The sequence below is a fragment of the Mustela nivalis genome (genome assembly GCF_964662115.1).
Source record: "Mustela nivalis genome assembly, chromosome: 17".
In the NCBI taxonomy this organism is placed as follows: Eukaryota; Metazoa; Chordata; class Mammalia; order Carnivora; family Mustelidae; genus Mustela; species Mustela nivalis.
In genome coordinates this window covers 57,206,390-57,229,977 of record NC_139036.1, presented here as the reverse complement: position 1 = coordinate 57,229,977, position 23,588 = coordinate 57,206,390, and the positions used below count along the sequence as shown (strand labels likewise).

The 23,588-nt window shown below is 50.4% G+C and overlaps 2 protein-coding genes across 3 annotated transcripts; both read right to left on the bottom strand.

Annotated features, from left to right (window-relative positions):
• Nucleotides 1-222: 222 nt before the first annotated feature.
• On the bottom strand, nucleotides 223-4,877 carry CDK3 (cyclin dependent kinase 3). The gene is made up of 8 exons (XM_082705259.1): nucleotides 4,699-4,877; nucleotides 4,051-4,176; nucleotides 3,680-3,757; nucleotides 3,486-3,606; nucleotides 3,216-3,386; nucleotides 3,020-3,121; nucleotides 2,564-2,767; nucleotides 223-927 (listed from the first exon to the last, which is right to left on the bottom strand). Exons 1-8 carry the CDS (start codon nucleotides 4,785-4,787, stop codon nucleotides 802-804), a joined length of 1,017 nt encoding a protein of 338 aa, XP_082561385.1. The 5' UTR covers nucleotides 4,788-4,877; the 3' UTR covers nucleotides 223-801.
• TEN1 (TEN1 subunit of CST complex) lies at nucleotides 4,798-23,560 on the bottom strand. Of its 2 annotated transcripts, none has more exons than XM_082705290.1 (4): nucleotides 23,429-23,560; nucleotides 14,700-14,820; nucleotides 11,589-11,743; nucleotides 4,798-5,235 (listed from the first exon to the last, which is right to left on the bottom strand). In XM_082705290.1, the coding sequence occupies exons 2-4, from the start codon at nucleotides 14,786-14,788 to the stop codon at nucleotides 5,114-5,116; spliced, it is 366 nt and encodes a 121-aa protein (XP_082561416.1). In that variant the 5' UTR covers nucleotides 14,789-14,820; nucleotides 23,429-23,560; the 3' UTR covers nucleotides 4,798-5,113. The 2 variants fall into 2 exon arrangements, with proteins under 2 accessions (XP_082561416.1, XP_082561415.1); XM_082705289.1 differs by having other exon boundaries at nucleotides 23,417-23,548.
• Between the last annotated feature and the right edge of the window lie 28 nt (nucleotides 23,561-23,588).

The following is a 23,588-nucleotide window of genomic DNA, read 5'->3' as shown; positions in this document are numbered from 1 at the left end:
CGCCAACCAGTCCTGCCAAGGGAACAACGGGTGCTTGCAGGGGCTTCGGCTCCCTGGACCTGGGAGGGCATGTTGCCAGGTCATGGGAAGATCATGAACAGCCTCTCCCCATCACCTCTGTTCTGGGTCTCTCGGGTCGGGCCGGGAATGCTTTCCGGCTCTCTGTCTACCTCCCCCTCGTCAAGTCCCTGGTTACCCCTCGAGGAGAAAAACACTGGAAAATTCAGGAATACATCACTTTTATTTCCTGTTCTTAAAACCAGAGGCAAACAAACATTAAGTATATGCTAAGTACAAGACGACGACTCAGAACAGGTACGCACACTCTCACCCACGCCGCGATCGGGGAAAATGTCCTCTCTCCCTTGCCCCGCTTCCTGTTTAACTTGCTTTCTTCCCTGGAATGCAACTCTTCCCCCCAAAACATTTTAAAGCCATAATGACCAGCAGGGGGCACCCTTTCGCTGGGGCAGGGGCGGGGCGGGGCGGGGCGGGGCGGGGCGGGCGGGTCTGGCTCTATCCTGCTGCCAGCCGGCGCAGGCTTCGCCCTCACCTGGGCGACTCTTGTTCCAGAGCCCAGGGACACATTCTCTACCGATCCCCCGTGCCCCCATCTGGAAATGGCAACGTCAAACCAACCAACAACACGGGAACTTGCTAACCTGTGGGTAGAACTAACTCAAACTCAGCCCTCTGGCGGCCAAGGCCAAACTCAGAGCTTTGCTGTTCTCTTCCTGGGGCAGTGGGTTGGGGAGGCAGCAGGGGCAGCGGCTGGAGAGAGGCTGGGAGGCTCCGGCCTTCTCAGCGGCAGAACCGCTCCAGCACGCACTGGTGGGGTGCCGGGGGGGTCCCCGTGGAGGAGAAGTATGGATGCACAAGGGCGGCCTTGGCTGAGATCCGCCGGCTGGGGTCGTACTGCAGGAGTTGCTGGGGAGGAAGGAGGAGGAGCAAACACTGAGCCGTGTGGCCACGCCGGGAAAGGAGATGCCCTCCAGGCCCCAGGTGGCGGCCCGAGCCCCAGAGCAGCTGCCTTCAAACTAGAACTGCGTGTAACCACTGCCTCCGGGCTCGCCAGCCAGTTCTGGCCACTCCCGGGATCCGGGGACAAGGAACTAGTTCTAGGCCGGCCCGGAAAGTCATCCCCGGCTCCGTTAAGACTAGAGGCTGAGTCCGTCCACCTTCTTCCCACCTGGGGTTCCCTGGCCTCTGTGCCTGCTTCTGGTGCAGACAGACTTCTCTCTCTAGGTTCCAGGAAGGAGAGGGTCAAACCTGTCTCGGGAGCATATTAGGAACTCTAAGCCCCAGCTAGGCTGTGGAAGGACCCCTTGCCTGGCGGTAGCCGGATGGAGCGCTAAGAGCCTGGGCTGGAGGCATACGCCTTCCTGCTGGCGCTGGGCTGGTAGACACACGCAGGCCCCTGGAAAGATGAAAATACTGCCCTGCCTCCTTCTGGCCCAACACTAGATTAAAGAGACAGATGTGGTCCCGAGTCTTTGCGGGCAATGGACGGTTCTGCCGGAGGCCTTCTGGGTAGTCTGGCCTGGGCCAGCCCAGTAGGTCAGGATGGTGCTATAGCATAGGGTAGCTTGGACTGTGGTAGGGGCTCAGAGAGCAGGAAACAGCCTCACGGGAAGAGCAGTGACTGTGCAAGGAGGTGTGCTCCCCACCGGCAGAAGCTCACAGAAAAAGGGTAAGAATTGGGCACCTGGGTGACACAGTTGAGCGTCTGCCTTTGGCTCTGGGTCACAATCCCAGGGTCCTGGGATCGAGCCTCGTGTCGGGTTCTCTGCTCATCTGGGAGCCTGCTTCTCCCTCTCCCCCCTGCTCTCTTTCTCTCTCTCTCAAATAAATAAATAAAAATCTAAAAAAAAAAAAAAAAAAGGTGGGGGTGCCTGGGTGGTGCAGTGGGTTAAAGCCTCTGCCTTCGGCTCAGGTCATGGTCCCAGGGTCCTGGGATCGAGTCCCGCATTGGGCTCTCTGCTCGGCAGGGAGCCTGCTTCCTCCTCTCTCTGCCTGCCTCTCTGCCTACTTGTGATGTGTCTGTCAAATAAATAAATAAAATCTAAAAAAAATAAAATAAAATCTTAAAAAAAAAAAAATAAGGGTGCCTGGGTGGCACCAGGGTCCTGGGATCGAGTCCCGCATTGGGCTCTCTGCTCGGCAGGGAGCCTGCTTCCTCCTCTCTCTCTCTGCCTGCCTCTCTGCCTACTTGTGATCTTTCTCTGTCAACTAAATAAATACAATCTTTAAAAAAATAAAAATATAAATATAAATAAATAAATAAATACATAAAAAGGGTGGGGGACAAGTATCAGAGCATAAAAACAAAAGCTAATCAGAAGAAAGATGTTTTGAAAGGACACGTGAATGCTGGACTTGTCCAGGAAGGAGCCTCCGGGTTGAACGATCAAGAGAGACAGGGACAAGCTGGCTGTGTTCAGGGTCAGAAAAGAGTCCCTGCTGGACTCAGGGGGCTCTGGGGCGACACGGGGTCGGCTGACAGAGACACTTCTGGTGGCGCAGTGGCCGCTCTTGCCCTCCCCTGCCCTCCTCCTGGACCTACCATGAGCAGGTCCTTGCCCTCTGGTTCCAGACTGGGCACGATCTCCTCCAGCCCCTTCCTGGTCCACTTGGGGAAGCTGCCCTTATAGTCGGGCAGCTGGGTGACCCCTGGCCACACGGCTTCACTGGGTGTCCCCAGGGTCCGAAAGATTCGGAAGAGCTGGTCAATCTCAGAGTCACCAGGAAACAGGGCTCTGCGGGTCACCTGAAATGAGAAAGAGGAGGTGTGGGGTCCGGTCCCTCCTCTAATCCTACAGAATCCAACCCCAGATAAAGTAAGTTTCCCAGGGCTGTGCTAAGAATCCCGGCTTTTTCCTGGAATACGGTTTGCTTCCTTAGTCACGCAGCCAGTCCCAAACACCCGAGGCCACCTCTCTCAGGAGAATGGGAGTCCCAGCCCTACCCCAGCAGGACCCTGCCTGCGGCCTCCCGTGGCCACATCTGTCCCTCCCTCTACCATCTCGGCAAAGATGCAGCCGATGCTCCAGACATCCACGGCCGTGGAGTAGAACTTGCTGCCCAAGAGGATCTCGGGGGCGCGATACCAGAGTGTCACCACCTGTGGGGGCGAGAAAACAGCGCCAGTGGGGCGGCCGAGTGCCCCGGTGATGCCCCCTTCGGCTGCCCTCCTCCTCCCGCCTGTGCGGCAGTACCTCGTGGGTGTAGGTGCGCAGGGGCACCCCGAAGGCTCGAGCCAGTCCAAAGTCCGCCAGCTTGATGGCACCCAACTCATTGATGAGCAGATTCTGGGGCTTCAGGTCTCGGTGGATGACCCGATGCGAGTGGCAGAAATTCACGCCCTGCAGCAGCTGGAAGAGGTAGCTCTGCCCGAGCGAGAGTGAGCGGAGTGGGGTTGGCGGTGAGCGGAAGCCGGGCTGGCTGGGCGCGGCGTTCCAGGCCTCCCACCGGCCTTCCCTCGCTACCTTGACCGAGCGCAGCGGCAGCTCGGAGGCTGGGGCCGAGTCCATGTACTTCTTCAGGTCCTGGCTGAGGAACTCAAACACCAGGTAAAGCTTCTTCTCACTGTGCACCACATCCAGCAGCCTGGCCAGGGGAGACCGGTCACTACGCGGCCCCCCGGGCGGACCCGGCCTCCCCACCTCCTTGCCCACCTCACCTGACGATGTTGGGGTGCTTAAGCTCTTTGAGCAGGGAGATCTCCCTGATGGCCGTGCTGGGGACTCCCTCCGTTTCCCTGCGGGAAAGGAGGGGAGGGCAGTGGAGGCTTCTGCCCCGAGGGAGTCCCCGTGTGTTCCGTGTTCCGAAAGAAGGGCCTGGCCCCCAGCAAGAGGGCCCTGGGCGAGGTGTGGCCGGGAGGACGGCGAGGGCTGCCCCCGTGTCCCCCACCGCCGTCTCCCATGTCCCCTCCACCGCCCCCACCCGCACGGGCAGACGCGGAGCTGGGCATAAGGCCCTGAGGTGAGGGACAGGGGTCGCCCCCCAGCGGGAGGAGGGGTCTGGTGTCTCCGGGGCCGTGGCGGCACTCACAGATCCAGCCTGATCTTCTTGAGGGCCACAAGCTGCCCGGTCTCCTTGTTCTTGGCCTTATACACCACCCCATAGGTGCCCTCTCCGATCTTCTCTACCTTCTGGAACACATCCATAGCCGCAGAGCTGCCCAGGAAACAGAGGGCGCCTGGGGCATTCACCGCCACACCCAGCACCCCTGCTGCCCCTCTGGCCCCCACAGAACACCCTGCCCAGCCCCCACCCGGGCCCAGCCTCCCACTGCCCCACCCCCAATCCCCAGGAACCAGCCCAGCCCAGGCCTCCCCCAGCCCAAGCAGGAAGGCACCCGGCTACGGGGCGCAGGAGGGCCCAAACTTCTCAGCAGGGCTCCTGCCTTGGGCCCTGCCAGGCCCAGGCTCTGGGGGCCAAGGCTTCCCAGAAGGGTGGCCTGGGGGGCTGGAGTCAGCCCCGGGACAGAGGTCAGGGGTCAGGAAGGGTTTCTAGAGCCACAGCCCTGCCCTAGGCCGCACGGCCAGGCTGAGGGGCCATGCCCCGACCTTCTGGGATAGCCCGGCCTTCTCTGAGGGCAGAAGTTCAGTGGGGGCAGCCCCCCTGCATCTGGAGCCCACCCCCAGGGCCCATGGGGGAACCTAACACCCTTCCCACAAACCCCAGCCCAGAATTCACCAGAAACCCTGTGCTCCAGGGGCCTCACTGCTGGCAGGCTGCTGGCTCCACGGCTCCCCCTCCTGGCCCCCGCCGGCGCTGCACCACATGCACACAATGCAAGGTCTCCCCCACTGGGGCCTTTATTCATGAGTACCTTCCAGAACCCTCCATATGCCCCCTTGAGGTTCAGCCCCCAGCACCCCACAGCTCAGCCTCCCACAGGCTCCTGGCCCGGCGTGTGTGTGTGTGTGTGTGTGTGTGTGTGTGTGTGTAACAATCCAAATAAGCAACCCCTCCTCTTCTCTCAGGCTCCAGGAAAGGGCTGTCACTCTGGGGAAGGTCTGCATCTTCTCTGCTCAGGCATCTCTGGTGGGCTTGGCCTCAGGAGCACGCTGGGGGGGGGGGGGGGACAGTTGCCAGGAAGTGCAATTTGCTACTGGCTGCTGTCCCTCTCTTGCTGGTATCGCCTCTGCTCCTGGATAGCTTGCTCTAACAAGGGTAGATTCATTCCTTCCACACAAGTCAGCACCCGGGCCTTCACCACGGACCCTCCATCTGAAAGACACAAGCACAAGGCACTAGCAGGGACTGACCCCCGGGTCAGCAACGCCCCGGATGCATTGCAGCTGCTTCCCCCGGACTTGCTCTCAGGATGAGCTAAAAGGATGGCATCCTGGATACTGGGAATTCTTCTCTACTTGGGCCTCAGAATAGTGGGCCTGTTGCACACTATCGCATGTGTCTCAAACTTAGGGCATAGCCCGCAAATCCCACTTCTCCACGGAGGAATGGCCGGACAGCTGCCCCCTCAACCTCTGTCCTTTGTCATCTTAATTCCTGACTCCTTCCCTACCTCGAGTGCACCATCCCACTTCTCCATTTGTACTAAGGGAAGGGTCCCCTTGGGGCATACTGGGCCCCACTGACATTGGAAATTGAGGCAAAGAGAACCGCATAATTAGTAAATCCAAGATGAGAGTTTGGCCTTGTAGGGCCAAGTCACCCCACCCCAGACGACGGGCTGGGAGGTGCTTCTGGCACATGCTGTGTTGACCCGATGGAAAGACCTGTCAGCGTGCCGGTGATGGCAAGCAGAAAAGACAACTGCGCCTGCCCTGACACGTTTGCTTATTTGTGTTTTCGTTTTTTTAAAAGCAGGCTCCACAACTCACAACCCTGAGATCAAGACCTGAACTGAGATCGAGTCAGATGCTCAACTGACTGAGCCGCCCAGGTGCCCAGGGTTTTTTTTTTTTTTTTTTTAATTTTTTTTTCATCCATGTTCTTTATATGCTCTGGTCAGGTCAACAAACACATTCAATGTGCTAGATAACCTGTTTCCTTTTGATGTGGTTTTGAGATACAGGCTCTTTGGTTAGATAGGTCATGCCTGGCCTTCCTCCTAGTCTAGACCTCTTTTCCTTCCTTCTTCCCTCCCTTTCCTTTCTTTTCATTTATTTATTTATTTATTTAATATTTTATTTATTTTGAGAGAGAGAGAGTGCGAGCAAGGGAGAGGGAGAAGCAGACTCCCTGTGGAGCAGGGAGCCCGATGCAGGACTCGGTCCCAGGACTCTGGGATCGTGACCCAAGCTGAAGGCAGACGCTTAACTGCCAGAGCCACCCAGGCGCTCTGCACAGAGCTTTCCTTACATGATGCCTATCAGCTCTTTCCTCCTGTCAGTGTGGGAAAACCCTCCCTCCTAGATTTACACTGAGGAGCCAAAATGAAACAAATAATCCTAACATTTGTGTGGAACCAGAAAAGACCCCGAAGAAGACTTCTTAGACTACTTAGAGCCTGACCAGAGCCACCCAGGAGCCCCAGTGAAAAACATTAAACATGGAGTGACCTTAAGATACAGGATTGTCGTAAGGGACGAACGGGGCAGATCCAGCGGTCCATCTACAGGTCCTTATAACTGTGATCAAGGAACAGCATTTGAAGAACTACTGCAGGGCGGGGAGGAGAGAGTCTACAGACAAGACGGCTACAGAGTCCTTTAGGGGAATATCTTGCAAGTTGGAGGAACGCAGAGCAATGGAGGCACTGAATGACAAGTGAGCAGGAATGCAGTGGGTGGAGGCGTGGGCAGGAGAGAGGGAAGGGGTGAGAGGAAGAACAGAGCTTCCTTTAGGACGTCTGCCCGAGCAGGTGGCGGGTCAGAGAGAGGTAGGGATACAGAGCAGAAGCTGATGACAGTGTTATTATTTTAGTATAGAATAAGCTTGACGGGCGCCTGGGTGGCTCAGTGGGTTAAAGCCTCTGAGGGCGTAAAAGGGAGCCTTTGGGCGGAGTGAAGGTTCCAAAAGACACAACAGGAAGGCTTGAGAGGGCAGGAAGCAGCGGTCAGCTCCAAGAAAACCAGGCAGGGGGCGCCTCGCCTGGGTGGCTCAGTGGGTTGAAGCCTCTGCCTTCGGCTCAGGTCATGATCTCAGGGTCCTAGGATCGAGCCCCGCATCAGGCTCTCTGTTCAGCGGGGAGCCTGCTTCCTCCTCTCTCTCTCTCTCTCTCTGCCTGCCTCTCTGCCTGCTTTTGATCTCTCTGTCTGTCAGATAAATAAATAAAATCTTAGGAAAAAAAGAAAAGAAAAGAAAACCAGGCAGGTAGAGTTTATGGGATTTATGGCAAGGGCTCGAGGGCAGCCTCTAGCTGTAGGCAAAGTCACCTGCAACCTGGGACTTCTAGGGACTCTGGAGCAGAACTGAGGAAAGGCTGTGTCCCAACACCTCCACCCTGCACAGGAAGCCTTGGTGCCCCAAGAAGTGTCAGAACCAGTGGGTTTCAGGGGTGCCTGGGTGGCTCAGCGGGTTAAAGCCTCTGCCTTCAGCTCAGGTCATGATCCCAGGGTCCTGGGATCGAGCCCCACCTTGGGCTCTCTGCTTGGCAGGGAGTCTGCTTCCCTTCCTCTCTCTGCCTGCCTCTCTGCTTGTGATCTGTCAAAAAAAAAAGTTTAAAGAACCAGTGGGTTTCTCACGTAGTAGGCATTTCTTCACCTTTTTGGCCTCCTCAGCTCTCTGTGTGCACAAATTTCAAGAAGGTGGCACTATTTATTTCTCACTCTCTTTTTTAAAAAGATTTTATTTATTTAATTGACAGCATAAGTAAGCAGAGTGGCAGGCAGAGGGAGAGAGAGAAGCAGACTCTCTGCCGAGCAGGGAGCCCAATGTGGGGCTCGATCCCAGGACCCAGAGATCATGACCTGAGCCGAAGGAGAAGGCTTTAAACACTGAGCCACCCAGGTGCCCCTTTATTTTTCCTTTTAATTTTTATTTATTTACGTAATCTCTACACCCCATGTGGGGCTTGAATGCACAACCCCCGAGATCAAGAGCCACATGCTCTTACAACTGTGTGTCAGCTGCAAACGATGAACACGTCTTACTGAGAAATTAGAAATTTAGGGGGAAAGCTTTTTTTTTTAAGATTTTATTTATTTATTTGATAGAGATCACAAGTAGGCAGAGAGGCAGGCAGAGAGAGAGGAAGGGAAGCAGGCTCCCCGCCAAGCAGAGAGCCCGATGCGGGGCTCGATCCCAGGCCCCTGGGATCATGACCTGAACTAAAGGCAGAGGCTTTAACCCGCTGAGCCACCCAGGCGCCCCAGGGGGAAAGCTTTTTTTTTTAAGAAAAAAACTCACAGTTGGTGATGAAAAGAATGAGAAGCAGGCAAGGAGCCAGAGCCCAGGGCGAATGCTGCCTGACCTGAGGCTTGATCATTCGGGTTCAGGTTGGGGGGGGGGGGGCAAGGTCACCTGGAGGTGTTGCTGCCTATGACCTCCAGCTGTGTGGCCGCTGATCCACCGGCTTCTCCAGCATGGCCTTGGGGCAGGGCCGGGTGCTGCTGGCCGATCCCTGCTGTGCAGCGTTCCTGCCGCCCTGCCCTTTCTGCACGGAGGGAGCGAGCGATAGGAGCAGGCCAGTGATAACATCGTTGCCTGGATTCATTATTTCATCAGGACTTTTAAAGAGGTGACTTTAGATCTTCTCTAAAGAACTTTTCCTCATCAAATGAGAGCTGTCCCTGAACCACAGTCCATTCAGAAAAAGGCAAGGGAAAGAAGGTTTAGGGTAGCCAGGAGGAACCAATCAGTCGATTCCAGACCCAAGTTCTCTAATAAATGGCATTAAAAAAAAAAAAAAAAAAAAAAGGGAGGGCAGAACTCGTACAGAGACTTGGGGTTTGTTAGCCAAATGCAACAAATGGAATTTGGAGGGGATCTGAACTAGCCAAGTTTGAGAAGCCATGGAGCGGAAGGGGGTAAGCGCGGACAAGGTGGCGATTCTGTCGAGGGACAGCTGCTTTGTTGGGTATGATGGGTAGTGGTAGAGGCATGGACGTGTTTATGGGGAAATGAAGTGACATCAGCTTTGCTCCAAAAGACCCCAGCAAAATAAATAGGTAAATGCAGGCAGCGGAGACTCAGCAACGGCTGACTGTGGGCTCTACCACTCTATTTCTGTGCACATCTCACTGGAACAGTCAATAGAAAAAGTTACATGTGTTGAACATACAAAGGTCTCTTCCCATTTTTCTCCCCCCCCCACAAGAGATTCTAACTGTCCGCTCCCGGTCCTGTTCTTGTCCGGGCCTGCTGCCTCACCCGACTTTCACCCCTCTCTGTGTCTGCGCCTTAGCATCCCGGACACTGGGCGGTGGGCTCCCGGGAGCTCCCAGGATGCACTGGAGGGCTGGGGGTACAGGAGAAAGCCTCAGGGACCTGGGCTGCGGTTAACGTGGAAATCACTTGTGCAAAACCCCCTCTGTACACGTTCCCACCCCCATTCCTGATGTCTCTCTCAAATCAATACGAAGGCCGGAACTCCGCGAGCTTAGCCCTAAATAAAGATTCACTTCTATTAAATCAAAGGTAATTAAAGTAAGCACCATCTAATAACATTTTTTCTAGCACATTTCATCTAGAGTTAAAAACCATCACCCCTGGGGTGCCTGGGTGGCTCAGTCTTTAAACATCTGCTGTCAGCTCAGGTCATGATCCCGGTGGGAAGCCTGCTTCTCCCTTTCCACTCCCCTTACTTGGATTCCCTCTCTTGCTGTCTCTCTCTCTCTCTCTGTCAAATAAATAAATAAAATCTTTAAAAATATATATAAATAAAAACCATCATGACTAGGGCCCCTGGGTGGCTCAGTTGTTAAGCGTCCGTCTTTGGCTCAGGTCACGATCTCAGGTACCTGGGATCGAGTACCTCGTCGGGCTCCCTGCTTGGTAGGAAGCCTGCATCTCCCTCTCCCACTCCCCCTGCTTATATTCCCTCTCTCGCTGTGTCTCTCTCTGTCAAGTAAATAAATAAAATCTTTAAAAAAAAAAAAAAAGACCCACCGTGGGGCACCTGGGTGGCTCAGTGGGTTAATCCTCTGCCTTTCAGCTCAGGTCATGATCTCAGGGTCCTGGGATCGAGCCCCACATCTGGCTCTCTGCTCGGCAGGGGGCCTGCTTCCTCCTCTCTGCCTGTGTGTCTGCCTACTTGTGATCTCTGTCTGTCAAATAAATAAATAAAATCTTTAAAAAAAAAAAACCCACGGTGACTTTTAGAAAGGAAGTTGGCATGTTTGCATCCTTCAATAGAGCAATTCTACTTTTAGGAAACGATCATGGAGAAATAATCAGAAAATGGACAAAGACTGTGCATGAGGATATTAACTACAGTATTTTATTTTATTTATTTATTTAGTTTTTAAAGATTTTATTTATTTATTTGACAGGCAGAGATCACAAGTAGGCAGAGAGGCAGGCAGAGAGAGAGGAGGAAGCAGGCTCCCCACTGAGCAGAGAGCCTGACGTGGGGCTCGATCCCAGGACCCTGGGATCATGACCTGAGCTGAAGGCAGAGGCTTTAACCCACTGAGCCACCCAGGTGCCCCTTAACTACAGTATTTTTAAAAAAAGATTTTATTTATTTATTTGACACAGAGAGAGACAGCAAGAGAGGAACACAAGTATGGGGAGTGGGAGAGGGAGAAGCAGGCTTCTCAAAGAGCAGGGAGCTTGATGTGGGGATCCCAGGACCCCGGGATCATGACCTGAGCCAAACGCAGACACTTAACGACTGCGCCACGTAGGCGCCCCTGCAACCTTCAACTCTAAAGATGTGATTTATTTAATTGAGAGACAGAGCGAGAGAGAGAGATGAGGGAGCACACAGTGGGAGAAGAGGTTCCCCACTGATTTGGGAGCCTGACTTGGGACTTGATCCCAGGATGCTGGGATCATCACCTGAGCCAAAGGCAGATGCTTAACCGACTGAGCCACCCAGATGCCCCAAGCCTTCAACTTTTGATGCCAGAGAGATTCCCCTGGTTGCTGGGATTCCTTCTGTTTCTCTTACTCTGACTCCCGAGCCCCGTCCTCTCCTTGCCTGACTTTTCTCATCTGTGGAACAGCAACAGTAAGACTCAGTTTAAGACCAGCTCGGCAAATTCAAAAAGACTGAAGGCGGGGCACCTGGGTGGCTCAGTGGGTAAAGCCTCTGCCTTCGGCTCAGGTCATGATCCCAGGGCCCTGGGATCAAGCCCCACATCTGCTCTGCAGGGAGCCTACTTCCCTCTCTCTCTGCCTGCTTATGATCGCTCTGTCAAATAAATAAAGTATTAAAAAAAAAAAAAAAAAAGACCGAAGGCAATGGTGTAGGATGAGGCCTGGCACATGGTTGGCCTTTAGAAATTAATGATTTCTCTCCCCTTGCACGCCCCAGGAGCAGGTCCACTGAGCCTGATCACATCTGTTTCCAGGAGTCCTTGAACTTGTGGGCTGATCTGGAGGGAAGCTAACCCCAGGGAGGGACTCCTGCACGGTCAGAAGCCAGACCCAGTCCTGACCCAGTCCTAACCGAAGACTGCCCCGCCCAGGACCCGGCGTGGAAAGGGAACATGAAGCCAGGGGCTTACCCTGGTGCTCCAGCTCTCCAAGGACGAGGTACAGGTAGTTCATCTGGGCCTGGAACGGCTCCACCAACTTGGTGCAGACCAGGATCTGGTGCTCGTCAGATCCGTGCTGAGCTCTCAGGGTCACTCGAGATTGGGTCATGTCGTAGAGCAACAACCTGCAGGTCAGGGAAAGTGCAATCAATCAGTTCTGTCCACAAACAGCACAAACGCGGAAAGCTCAAAGGGCTCTGGCAAACCCATCGGTCTCTGATCAGAGAAATAAAAAGGGCGCCACAAGTCAGAGAAACTGTTTTCAGTCTAAACTGTGAAGATGGAAATACATGCATTACAAGGCAACTGTTTATTTTTTTAAAAAGATTTTATTTATTTATTTGACAGTAGGCAGAGAGGCAGGCAGAGAGAGAGGAGGAAGTAGGCTCCCTGGTGAGCAGAGAGCCCGAGGCGGGGCTCGATCCCAGGACCCTGAGATCATGACCCGAGCTGAAGGCAGAGGCTTTAACCCACTGAGCCACCCAGGCGCCCCATAAGGCACCTGTTTAAGGGGTGTTGACAAAAGTATACACAGGTGTAACCAGCATCCCAATTAAGATGTGGCCCATTTCCATTGCCCCCAAAAGTTCCCTTGTGCCACTACTCAAGCTCCCCATCTCCCACGCCAGGCAACCGCTGATCTACGGGTTCGTTTTCTCACTCGGGCACCTCATGTACATGGGGGCACAACAGCACGTCCTCTCTCGTGCCAAGCTTCCTTCACTCAGCATGGCGGTTTCGAAAGTCACTGTACTGCTGGGTAAATCAGTGCTTTTCTCCTTCTATCCCTCAACAGCAATTCTGTTGAAATGACTGAAAACAGTCTGTGTATCCGTTCATCAGCTTGTTTGGTTTCCTGCCGGTGTCGGGCTATGATGAATAAACGGGCAGGAACTTCTGCAGGCCAATCTCTTTGCTGACATATATTTTCATTTCTCTTAGGTAAATACCCAGGTGGGATCGTGAAGTCATTCGACCAACCTGTCTGCTCAACTCTAAGAGAAATGAGCGAATTGTTTTTCAAAAACGGGTGTGCTACTTTACACTCCCAGCAGCAACTGAAGATTCTAGTGGCTCCACATCTGGCCAGGACTTTGGTATGGTCAGTCTTTTTAATTTTAGCCGTCCTAGTGGGCAGGAAAATACTGTATCGTTGTGGCTGTTGGTTGGTTGGTTGGTTGGTTGGTTTTTAAAAGATTTTATTAATTTATTTGAGAGAGAAGTGAAAGAGAGGCTGGGGGCGGGTGAGAGCAGCGGGAGGGGGGCGGGGGCTCGATCCCAGGACTCTGGGATCCTGACCTGAGCAGAAGGCAGACGCTTAACCCACTGAGCCACCCAGGCGCCCCTGTTGTGGTTTTAATTTGCACTGTGACTAACGATGTTTACTATCTTTTCATATACTTATTATCCATTTGTGTGTGTATATATATGTGTATATATGTATTTTTAAAGATTTTTATTTATTTATTTAACAGTGAGAGAAGAACACAAGCAGGGGTAGTGGGAGAGGGAGAAGCAGGCTTCCCGCTGAGCAGAAAGCCAGACGCAGGGCTCGGTCCCAGGACCCTGAGAACAAGACCTGAGCCAAAGGCAGAGGCTTAACAACTGAGCCACCCAGGTGTCCCCCTATATGTGCATTTTTTAACTGTCATATGCAAAACTGTTTACTTTTTGGATGACTGCTAGGTGTTATGTACACTCTCTTTTGTGAAGTGTCTGTTCAAGTCTTTTGCCCTCCTCCTGTTTAAGATTCTGTCACATGTGCTTTCCCCCTCTGGTTTTACTTGGGATAACTGAATTAAAGTTGACCACAGATATTTAAAGGACACACTTTGACGCCACATACACTTGAGCAACTGTCCACACAATCGATAATGAACACATTGTTCCCTAGCGCATTTTCACAATCCTCCAATACGGTATACCCAGGCAATCCTTGCTGGCAACAGGCCTGCTTTTTTTTTTTCCCCCACTTTGGAATTTTTTTTTTTTTTTGGCATTTCCTAAACTTTTATATAAATAGAGCCATACAACATGTAATTTTTTTCTTTTTTTTGGCCTGGTTCCTTTCTTTCTTTTCTTTCTAAGACTCTTTATTTATTTATATTTTATTATTATTATTAAAGATTTTTTTTTAATTAAAAAAATTTTTTTAAAGATTTTATTTATTTACTTGACAGAGAGAGATCACAAGTAGGCAGAGAGAGAGGGGGAAGCAGGATCCCTGCTGAGCAGAGAGCCCGATGTGGGACTCGATCCCAGGACCCTGAGATCATGACCTGAGCTGAAGGCAGAGGCTTAACCCACTGAGCCCAAAGGTTTTATTTTTTTAAAGTGATCTCTACACCCAACGTGCAGCTCGAACTCACAACCCTGAGATGGAGAGTTGCATGTTCTACTGACTGAGCACCCCGTGTTTAAACATGTGTTTAGCTTTTCAAAGAAACTGCAGGCTGTTTTCCAAAGTAGTTGTGCCATTTGACATTTCCATGGGGAGAGTCGAGGAATTACAGCTGTTCCACACCCTCATCGGCTTCTGGTTTCAACAGTCTTTGCAAATCCAGCCAGTCCACTGGGCCCGTAGGAGTATCCTGCTGTGGTGTGAATTTGCACTTCCCTGATGATGCGATACATACATGGTGTGAACACACACCCATTCACACGCTCACGTACATCCATACACATGAGTGTGTCTAAATTAATCACCAAAAGGTTAGCAGTGGCGGTCCAGAGAGTGGGATTACTGGTACTTTTGCTTGCTTTCTTCACACTTCTACGGACTATCTACCTTTTTTCCAATGAAAACAAATTCATGTTTTGGCATTTAAGAAATAAAATACGTTGATGGGGATGCTCTGTTGGCTCAGTAAGAGGTGCATGCGACTCTTGATCTTGGGTCGTGAATTCAAGCCCCACGTTGGGTAGAGATTACTTGAAAAAGTAAAACTTAAAAAAAAAAAAAAACTAGACAAACTTAAAATAACATTTTAATTGTTTGTTTTTTTCTGGCAGGCCTGGGGTATGTGTGGGGAAGGAACTGAAATATCCCCACACACGAGGAAAAAAAAACCACGTTCTCACCTGCCAAATGTTCTCAGTGTGCCCCCGTCGGGAACTTGGCCAGCACTGACTTCCCAGGGGAAGTAATAGATCCCAGGTTTGGGCAGCATCGCCAAGAACTGGAACGGATTTCTGAAGACTCCTGAAAAACCAACCAGACCACGGGCTGAGATTAGCAGATACTTAAGACCAGAGACACCTGAAAGGCTAGTTCCCGTGGTACTTTAATATTTAAAGATATTTAAGGGCGTATCTGGGTGGCTCAGTCGTTAAGCATCTGCCTTCAGCTCAGGTCATGATCCCAGGGTCCTGGGATCAAGCCCCGAGTCAGGCTCTCTGCTCGGCAGGGAACCTGCTTCCCCTCTCTCTCTGCCTGCCTCTCTGCCTGTCAAATAAATAAAATCTTAAAATATATATATATATATATGTATATATATATATTTATATTTAAAGATATTTAAGAGTGGTAGTTTAATATTAAACAATTTTTTTGATTTTATTTATTTGACAGAGACAGAGAAAGCACAAGTAGGCAGAGAAAGATGGGGAAGCAAGCTTCCTGCTGAGCAGAGAGCCTGACTCAGGGCTCGATCCCAGGACCCTGAGACCATGACCTGAGCCAAAGGCAGAGGTTTAATCCACTGAACCACGCAGGAGCCCCTAAACAATTTTTTTTTGATCAGTTATGCATTCACTAATTTAAAAAAGCAAAACAATATAAAAAAGATCTGGGGTGTCTGGAAGGCACAGTCCTTTGGGTGTGGGACTCTTGGGTTTCGGCTTGGGTCGTGATCTCAGGTGATAAGATCGAGCCCTAGGTCAGGTTCCTCATTCTGCGTGGAGTCTGCTTGAGACTTTCTCTCTTCTCTGCCCCATGAGCCCCACCACCATGCATATGTGTACTTTCTCTCTCAAATAAATAAGTAAACCTTTATTTTTATTTTTTTAAGATTTATTTATTTATTTGAGAGAGCACATGGAGGGAAAGGGAGAAGCAGACTCCCTACTGAGCAGAGAGCCCAATGTGGGGCTCGATCCTAGGATCCTGGGACCATGAACTGAGCCAAAGGCAGAGGCTTTCACCCACTGAGCCACCCAGGCACCCCTACACTTAATATTTTTTTTAAAGATTTTGGGCGCCTGGGTGGCTCAGTGGGTTAAGCCTCTGCCTTTGGCTCAGGTCATGATCTCGGGGTCCTGGGATCGAGTCCCGCGTCGGGCTCTCTGCTCGGCGGGGAGTCTGCTTCCTCCTCCTCCTCTCTCTCTCTCTCTGCCTGCCTCTCTGCCTACTTGTGATCTCTCTCTGTCAAATAAATAAATTAAAAAAATCTTAAAAAAAAAAAGAGGGATTCTCTTAAAAGATTTTGTTTATGTATTAGAGAGAGAGAGAGAATGAGAGCACAAGCAGGGGTAATAGCAGGCAGAGGGAGAAGCAGGCAGGATGTAGGACTCAATCCCAGGACTTTGGGATCATAACCTTAGCCAAAGGCAGATGCTTAACCAACTGAGCTACGGAGGGTCCCAATATATTCTGAGATTCTTTCAAAATTGTACATAAAGTGCACCTTCCTTTTTTATTAAGATTTTATTTATCTATTTGATGGAGAGAGAGAGAGCACAAGCTGTGGAAGTGGCAGGCAGGAGAGGGAGAGGCACGCTCCCTGCACGGCAGGGGAGCCTGATGCAGGACCCTGGGATCATGACCTGAACCAAAGGCAGATGCTTAACCCACTGAGCCACCCAGGTGCTCTTTTCTTTCTTTCTTTTTTTTTTTAGTAGGCTCCACACCCAGTGTAGAGCCCAGTGTGGGGCCTAAACCAAGCTAAGATCAAGAGTTGGATGCTAAACTGGCTGAACCGCTCAGATGCCCCTACAGGTTTGTTTTCTGAAATCTAAAGTTAAAACTATTCTAAAATAAAAACTTTATTTAAAAAACAATGAAGGAGCGCCTGGGTGGCTCAGCTGGTCGGGTGTCCAACTCGATCTCAGCTCTGGTCTTGATCGTGGAGATCTTCTGACTGAACCAGCCAGGTGCCCCATCACTGATGAAGAATATGATTTATTCTTTTACTTCTTTATTTTTAAAATATTTATTTATTTATTTGAGAAACAGAGTACAACTTGAGTGGGCAGTTGTGGGCAAGGAGCCTGCTTATATTCTTTTTCTCCCTTTTCCTTTCCCCACCTCTTAAAAAAAAAAACCCAAACCTGTAAAGAGGGTACGTCATACCCAGTTCCCCCCATAATTAATATCGTACCTTGGTATGATGCATTGGTCATAATTAATGAATCTGTATCGACAGGTTATTAACTCAACATCGTACTTTATTTGGATCCTCAGTTTTTTTCCCCCTAATGTTGCTTTTCAGTTCCTTAGTCCCATCCAGAATGCTGCATTACATTCAGTTGTCTCTTTGGATGCCTCTGGGCTGTGACAGTTTCTCAGACTTTCCTTGTTTTTTTGGTCTTGAGAGTTTTGAGGTACACTACTCACGTTATTTTGTAGAATGATCTTCCATCTGGGTTTGTCTAGTATTTTTCTCATGGTTAGACTAGGGTTATGAGTTTTTGTTAGTGATTTTAAAAAGAAAGATAACACCAGTTAAATGACTCATGTGAAGGGTGCCTGGGTGGCTCAGTGGGTGAAGCCTCTTCCTTCAGCTCAGGTCATGATCTCAGGGTCCTGGGATTGAGCCCCGCATCAGGCTCTCTGCTCAGCAGGGAGCCTGCTTCTGCCTCTCTGCCTGCTTGTGATCTCTGTCTGTCAAATAAATAAATAAATAAAATCTTTATTTTTTTATTTTTTTAAATGAGTCATGTGATAATGACAGAAAGGACACCTGGCAGGCTTCTGAAGATGGGACATTGTATACTCTCATATGGCAAGATCTCCAAGATAGGGATACCTGGTGGCTCAGTTGGTTAAACATCTGCCTTCCGCTCAGGTCATGATCCCAGCATCCTAGGAACGAGTCCCACATTGGGCTCCTTGCTCAGCAGGGAGCCTGCTTCTCCCTCTGCCTCTGCCTGCCACATTCTGTCTACTCTCTCTCTTTCTCTCTCTCTGACAAATAAATAAATAAAATCTTAAAAAAAAAAAAAGATCTCCAAGACAGACCATCAGGAAAAAAGGTAAGGAGCACACAAGTGCATATAATATGTACAACTGTTTATGTGTGAAAGAACACTCTAGAACATCAGGATCCACATGTAGAAGATGTTAGAGAAGCGGGGATTCAGGAATAATTATTCAGTGACAAAGGGACCCTGAAGGTGATGGGCTTCAACTGTTCGATAGGATAAGCCAAAGGAGACAGAAACACAGGAAATGGCAATTAAATCATCCCAAGTCAGACCCTTGCAGAAGCCAGATGATACAGCTTTTGCACAGAAGCTCAATGTTGGGGGTGCCTGGGTGGCTCAGTCAGTTAAGCGTCTAACTCTTGATCTCAGCTCAGGTCTTGATCTCAGTCAGGGTCATGGTTCAAGTCCCACACTGGGCTCTGCTCTGGGTATGGAGCTCACTTTAAAAAGAGAAAAAAGGGACAAGCAAAGAAACTTAATGTTAGCTAGAACCTTGCACAATTGGCTTTGGTCAATGTTCAAAGATCATTTCAAGACAGCTGGGTACAGAATAGCCCCCGGGCAACTGGCCAAGGCCCAGTCCTACTGTCCTAGGAGCAGAAGCTCCATATTCCTGTGACCAGGGAGCAGAACCGTTCCTGTCCCCAGTAATGACAGCACCCCCTATTCATCTTTGGGATGAGAGAGAAGCAAAAAACCAAAAAAAAGACAAACAAAAAAAAAAAACAAAAAACAAAGCAAAACCAAAAAACCAAATATCAGTCAAGAGAAGAAAAAAATGTATTGGTTCCTGTTTGGGGATAATGGTGACAATTCTGTCCAATCTAGTAAAAAGGTGAAAACTTGGGATGCCCGGGTGGCTCAGTTGGTTGAGCCGTTGCTTTCGGCTCAAGTCATGGGATCGAGTCTTGCATCAGGCTCCTTGCTCAGCGGGGAGCCTGCTTCTCTCTCTGCCTCTGCCTGCCTCTCTGCCTACTTGTGGGTGCTCTCTCTCTCTCTGATAAATGGATAAATAAATATCTTTTTAAAAAAAAAAGGTGAAAACTTAGATTCTTTTCTAAGAGTAATTTTCCTAGGGATACCTGCATGGCTTAGTCGGTTAAGCATCTGACTCTTGGTTTCAGCTCAAGTCATGTGTGATCTCAGGGTCCTGGGCTCAAACCCTGCATTGGGCTCTGTGCCCAGTGGTGAGAATACTTGAGGATTTTCTCTCTGTGTCCCCCCCCCCAACCCCTGCCCCCTCTAAAATAAATCTTTTTTTTTTTTTTTTAAGATTTTGTTTATTTATGTATTTGACAGACAGAGATCACAAGTAGGCAGAGAGGCAGGCAGAGAGAGAGGAAGAAGCAGGCTCCCTGCTGAGCAGAGAGCCTGATGCGGGGCTTGATCCCAGGACCCTGGGATCATGACCTGAGCCGAAGGCAGAGGCTTTAACCCACTGAGCCACCCAGGTGCCCCTCAAATAAATAAATTTTAAAAATCTTAAAAAAAAAAAAAAAAAAAAAGACTGGCTTTTCTTACAGCTTAGCTAGGTTTTAAGTACTGTCTTTGCAAGTCTGAGGAATGGTATAACCTGTACAGTAGAGCTTTGCACTCTTCACTCCCCAAGACAAAACATCCACTGCCGGGAGAAAAACCCACAGCACGAACAAGTGACATAGTCTTCTCTTTTTAACAACTGGGAAATTTGAGAAATACTGTACAGGAAGGAAAGGAAGGAGGGTGACCCGCCAGTGACTGCTTCTTTCCTTTTTTTCTGAAGCGATTGCTAAGTAGGACTAAAGGTCAGAAAAGTAATAGCTGTACCTAAGTTGTCATAGCTTTTATTAGCGTTGGGTTTCCTTCTTGGAGATAAGAATCTCGATTGTGCATGTTTGTTACTCTACAATTAGAGTAGATAACCAGTTTATTAAAACAAGGACAGAAAGTCAGGAAGAGCCAGATAGAAGAGATGCATTGAGCAAGGCCTGTGGGAAGGGCCCTGCACCTCCTCTCTCGGATCACACCACAGACTCGGCACCTTACTCTGCCCACTAACACTGAGGCAACTGATAAATGATTTTATTTTATTTTTTAAAAGATTTTATTTCTTTGAGAGGAAGAGCATGATCGGAGGGGGAAAGGAAGAGGGAGAAGCAGGCTCCTCGCTGAGCAGGAAGCCCCACAAAGGGCTCCATCCCAGGTCCCTGGGATCATGACCTGAGGCAAACGCAGATGTTTAACTGGCTGAGCCCCCCAGGCACCTCTCATAAGTGTTTTTAAAGCCATGATTCTTTGTTAGTTCATATTGCACAATGAGTCTTCAACACTACAACTAAAAAAAAAAAAAAAAACCCCACTATAACTCACATTACACCACAGGATTTGAACTATGGCCTCAAAAGAGTCTATCACATGGTTGGGGCAGGGCTGGTGGCTCCATCAGGAAGAGCCTGCCTCCAGCCTGCCTCCGGGTCAGGTCACGAAGCCTGCTTCTCCCTCTCCCGCTCCCCCTGCTTGTGTTCCCTCTCCCACTGTTTCTCTGTCAAATAAGTAAATAAATAAATAATCTTAAAAAAAAAAAAATTTCAGGACACCTGGGTGGCTCAGTTGGTTGGGCGGCTGCCTTCGGCTCGGGTCATGATCCCGGGGTCCTGGGATCGAGTCCCACATTGGGCTCCTTGCTCAGCAGGGAGCCGGCTTCTCCCTCTGCCTCTGCCTGTGCTCACTCTCTCTAACAGATAAATAAATAAAATCTTTAAAAAAAAATTCTATCACATGAGAAGTATTACAAACTTTATTTTTGAAGATTTTATTTATTTATTTGAGAGAGAGACACACAGCGAGAGAGGGAATACAAGCAGGGGCAGTGGGAGAGGAGAAGCAGGCTTCCCACGGAGCAGGGAGCCCGATGCGGGACTCGATCCCTCGACCCCGAGATCATGTCCCGAGCCACCCAGGTGCTGCTTGAACCTAGCTTTTTCAACAAATAAGTGGAAGAAAAAAATTGTAGAGTGGAAACTTATGCATTAAAAGAGGCTAAGGATTCTTTATCAACCGACTGCGATGGGTAGACTTTGGACCTTGATTTGAACAAACTAACTGTGGAGAGTTTTTTACGAAACAATTGAGTATTGATTGTAATGACTGCAAGAAATGTTTAAAATTTCCAATTGTGATAATGGTATTGGGAGTGTGTTAAAAATAGTTTAAAGATATATCCTAAAAGTCTTTATGGGTATGATATCAGATTTCCTTTAAGTTAACATGGAGAGGAATTGAGGGGAGGTACAGGGGGTAATTATTGGACCTGGGTGAACCGTAGATGGGGTTTATTGTATTATCCCTTCTACCTTTATACATGGCTGAATATTTCCATAATTAATATTTAAAAATGTAAATCAGCTCACAAAACCCCACTGAAAATCGATTAAAGGCTTCCCATGGTAAATTCCTATTAACACTGAAAGTCTCTGTGTTAGCCCACAATGCCACATGGGCTACGTCTTGGCTCTCACGTTGGCCATCACACTTCCTCTGGCTCGCCCTCACCCTCGAGACCTCCATACGTGCTTCTCCTCAGACTGGAGCAGTCTTCCCCAGACCTTCACGGAACCAGTTCTCTTTCCCTATTTAGGGCCCAGTTCCTCCTCCTCCTCAGCAAGGCCTTGACTGTTCTCCGTATCTAAAGAAGCACGGCCCACCGCTCCTGGTCTCTCTGTCCCCTTAGCTCGATTTCTTTTCTCCACTGTCGTTGACTAAGTAATAGAATTTCAGAGCGAGATTAGTTTACTTGTTTAATGCCTCTGTCTCCCACCAGATTATCGGCTCCGTAAAGGCATTATTCCTCAGGTATCCCCTGTGCTTAAAACCGTGCCTGGGCATTATTAAATATTTATTTATTTATTTTTAAAGATTTTACCCATTTATTTGACAGAGATCACAAGCAGGCAGAGAGGCAGGAAAGCAGGCTCCCCGCTGAGAAGAGAGCCTGATGCGGGGCTCGATCCCAGGACTCTGGGACCATGACCTGAGCCGAAGGCAGAGGCCCTAACCCACTGAGCCACCGAGGCGCCCCTATTAAATATTTATTGAATAGATGAGTGTATTCATGAAGAAAACCATCTACCCCCACACTCGCCCAGACACAGAGAACCCAAACCACATCTTGCTGCCTCCCACCGGGGCTTTGCGGTCCCAGACCTTCATTAGCATTTTGTCTGTTTTACTCCTCTTGACTGTCCAGCCCAGGCAAATGGTTTGACCACTAACAGCCAGTCTGCCTTCTGAGGTTATGAGTTCCCCGGCCTTGATGTTTCCACCAATCTTGTAACCTTGTACAGGGTTCTTACCCAGTCCTGCACTGAAAGACATACCTTAGACCAAACTTACAACCCTCAATGAATTCTGGCTTTACCTTGCTCTAGACACTGCCAAAGCTCTGCAGGGTTTTTCCTTACGTGAGTAGCAACCACCTCATTTCGTCTTACAATGTTGTATTGGTGGTACCTGGAGAGCAAGCTTTTCCCAAGAGGCCTACAATCCACACACAGCAGCCAACTCAGTATTTTAATAGGGTGGGGTGGGGAGCAGGGGGCGGGGCATTAGAAACAATCAGTAGCACTGCCTAGCCCTGAAATCTTGGGAGTCCGGGGCAAAAAGAAAAATCAGTAATAACGATCTTCGATCTTGCTTAGTGCTCCCTTAAATTACACCGGAGGTGAGTGCCTCATTTCTCTTACCCTATTCCCAGGACTGCTCCTAAAAACTGATGCAGTAAATAAGGCCGAAGCGCATAGTTTTTAAAAAACAGTGGATGGGGCGCCTCGGTGGCACAGCAGGTTACGCCTCGGCCTTCGGCTGGGGCCGTGGTCTCAGGGTCCTGGGATCGAGCCCCGCGTTGGGCTCTCTGCTCCACGGAGAGCCTGCTCCCCCCCCCCCTCCCCGCTTACTTGTGATCTCTGTCAAGCAAATGACAAAATAAATAAAAAATAAAAAGCAGTGGATGACTATCCCGTTTCGGGTTCTAAGGGTGCGCTAGGGAGATAAAGGAGATGGCGTTGCGAGCTCATCCTCACTACAGTGGTAGGAACTCAAAACCTAACTAAAATCCAGAGCTAGCACGTATTTTACGTAATCGGAATTAAAACCACAACTGGTTAAAAGCCGCTGCCTCCGGGGATGGGGGAGCTTTTGCTTTTCATTACAAATGCTCCGAAACCAGGTTTCCTCCACCTGGACATCTACTGCTTTGATGACGACGGTGGTAACCGCGAAGGCAACGAAGTCTGCATTCCAAGCCGGGTGAGCGGCCCGCTCGGTCCCGTTCCGGCCCGCACCCACCCCATACCCGGGGAGGAGGGCCCGCACCCCACACCCAGCTCCCCGAAGCCAGCGTTTCTGGCAGCAAGGAGGCGATTATCTTAACACGAGACCACTGGAGGCCTCTTCCCAGGGCGACTTTTGTCCTCCTCCTCTCTTTCCTCCAGTCCGGGAGGGTCCGGCGAAGCCCTACGCCAACCCTCCCCGGCAACGCCACGCCGCGCGGCCCAGAAGTTGAAATCACCCCCGCCCGCCCTCAGGCCTCAGCCCCTGGACCCGGAAGCCGCGCGACCCACGCGGCCCACGGCGCAGGCGCACTCCTCCTCAGCCGCCTTGTCCCGCCCCTTCCCTACCTCCTCGCCAACCTGTTGGGGCGTCGCTGCGGCCCGTGGGCGCCCCGTTTCCGCCCCGCGCGGTCGCGTGACGAGGGAGGGGCGGGTTACCAGGAGCGCCCGGCTGGCCTCCCTCCCCGCCCCCGGGGCAATCTCTTGGCGGTCTTCCGGGGTTGCCTCCCCGCGGGGGGCC